This window comes from Stegastes partitus, unplaced genomic scaffold, assembly GCF_000690725.1.
Source record: "Stegastes partitus isolate 25-593 unplaced genomic scaffold, Stegastes_partitus-1.0.2 Scaffold2233, whole genome shotgun sequence".
NCBI lineage: Eukaryota > Metazoa > Chordata > Actinopteri > Pomacentridae > Stegastes > Stegastes partitus.
Genome location: NW_007579964.1, coordinates 25463 through 26657, shown reverse-complemented (window position 1 = coordinate 26657; position 1195 = coordinate 25463). Strand labels below are relative to the sequence as shown.

Genomic DNA, 1195 nt, shown 5'->3' with positions numbered 1-1195 from the left:
AAAGTCTCAGCTGTAGTTTAAACTTCATCCATGTTTGCTTTATATACTTGAACTCTCTGCAGACGACTACGCCAGCCTCTGCAGCTCCTTCCCTCCTCCTCCTCTGTTCCCGGAGACGTTTCCGGACTCGACCGGATCAGAACCCGGACTGAGACCAGGACCGGGACGGGGAGGAGTGAACGGTACGACGCCGGGATTGTTTCATTTACATTCATGTTGTTGGATTTTATCCAAAGATGAGTTTAATTTGTTTGTCTCCTTTTCTGGTTCCTCTCCTCCTTGTTTCCTTTCTCTGTTTCCTTTCCTTGTATTCTCTCCTGGTTTCCTCTTGTTCTTCTCCTTGTCTCATCCTTCCTTCCTTGTTTAATTTCAATTTTACATCATCACTCCTTGTTTCCTTTTTTTAATCATCTTTCTTTTCTTGTTTCTTCCTTTTTTCTTGTTTCATCTCCTCATTTCCTCTCCTTGTTTTCTTTCCTTTTCTTTTCCTCATTTCCTCTTGTTTCCTCTCCTTGTTTCCTTGTCTCCTTTTCCCCTCAGCTCCTCCCCTGCTGCCTCCCTATGGCCTGGACTTCTTTCCTCCGCCGGTGGTTCCCGGCAGAGACTTCAGTCGTCCGGACTATGACGACTACTCCCCAGCAGGGGGCAGCAGGTCGGGCTTCATCGGGAGGACGCCGTCCTCCTTCGGCCTGCCGGAGTTCGGGTGAGGGTCGAGCAGCGTCACCTGTCAGGTAGCTGAAGCATTCATGATATCTAACGTATAATAACGTCTGCCTGTCTGTCAGCACTGGTTACTACACTGAGGGAGACTACGGACCTCCAGACGGCTCCAGAACTCCGTCCTTCCGCCTCCCTCCGGACCCCCGAGCCGAGATCTCGTTCGGTGCCCGGCCGCCTCCTCCGTCCCGGCCGGACGGTCCTCCTCTCAGCCTGGCGCCGCTGCCCGGAGCCCCTCGATACGAGGAGGAAGAGGAGGAGGAAGACGACAGGACGTGGAGGCCCGGACCACCGTTTCCTCCTTTCACAGGAGACAGGAGCCGAGGAGGAGCAGCACCGAGGAGGCTGTACGAGAGTGAGTCCACCGGCAGAGATCCAGGAAACCCGGAGTCAAAGCCCCGAACTCCGAGCAGTTCCTGGTCGTTTTTTAAATCTAGTTGAAAGTGAAAACCACAAACTTACCAGAGTCATTTTGAAT

At 52.6% G+C, this 1195-nt stretch overlaps 1 protein-coding gene across 1 annotated transcript in view; it reads left to right on the top strand.

The window, feature by feature from the left end:
• The window catches only part of ltbp4 (latent transforming growth factor beta binding protein 4), a 36602-nt gene that overhangs the window by 29722 nt on the left and 5685 nt on the right, over positions 1-1195 (top strand). Inside the window, exons 25-27 of the mRNA XM_008304468.1 lie at positions 17-182; positions 541-703; positions 786-1079. Of these exons, the coding sequence (XP_008302690.1) occupies positions 17-182; positions 541-703; positions 786-1079 (623 nt within the window). The remainder of the gene's footprint in view (positions 1-16; positions 183-540; positions 704-785; positions 1080-1195) is intronic.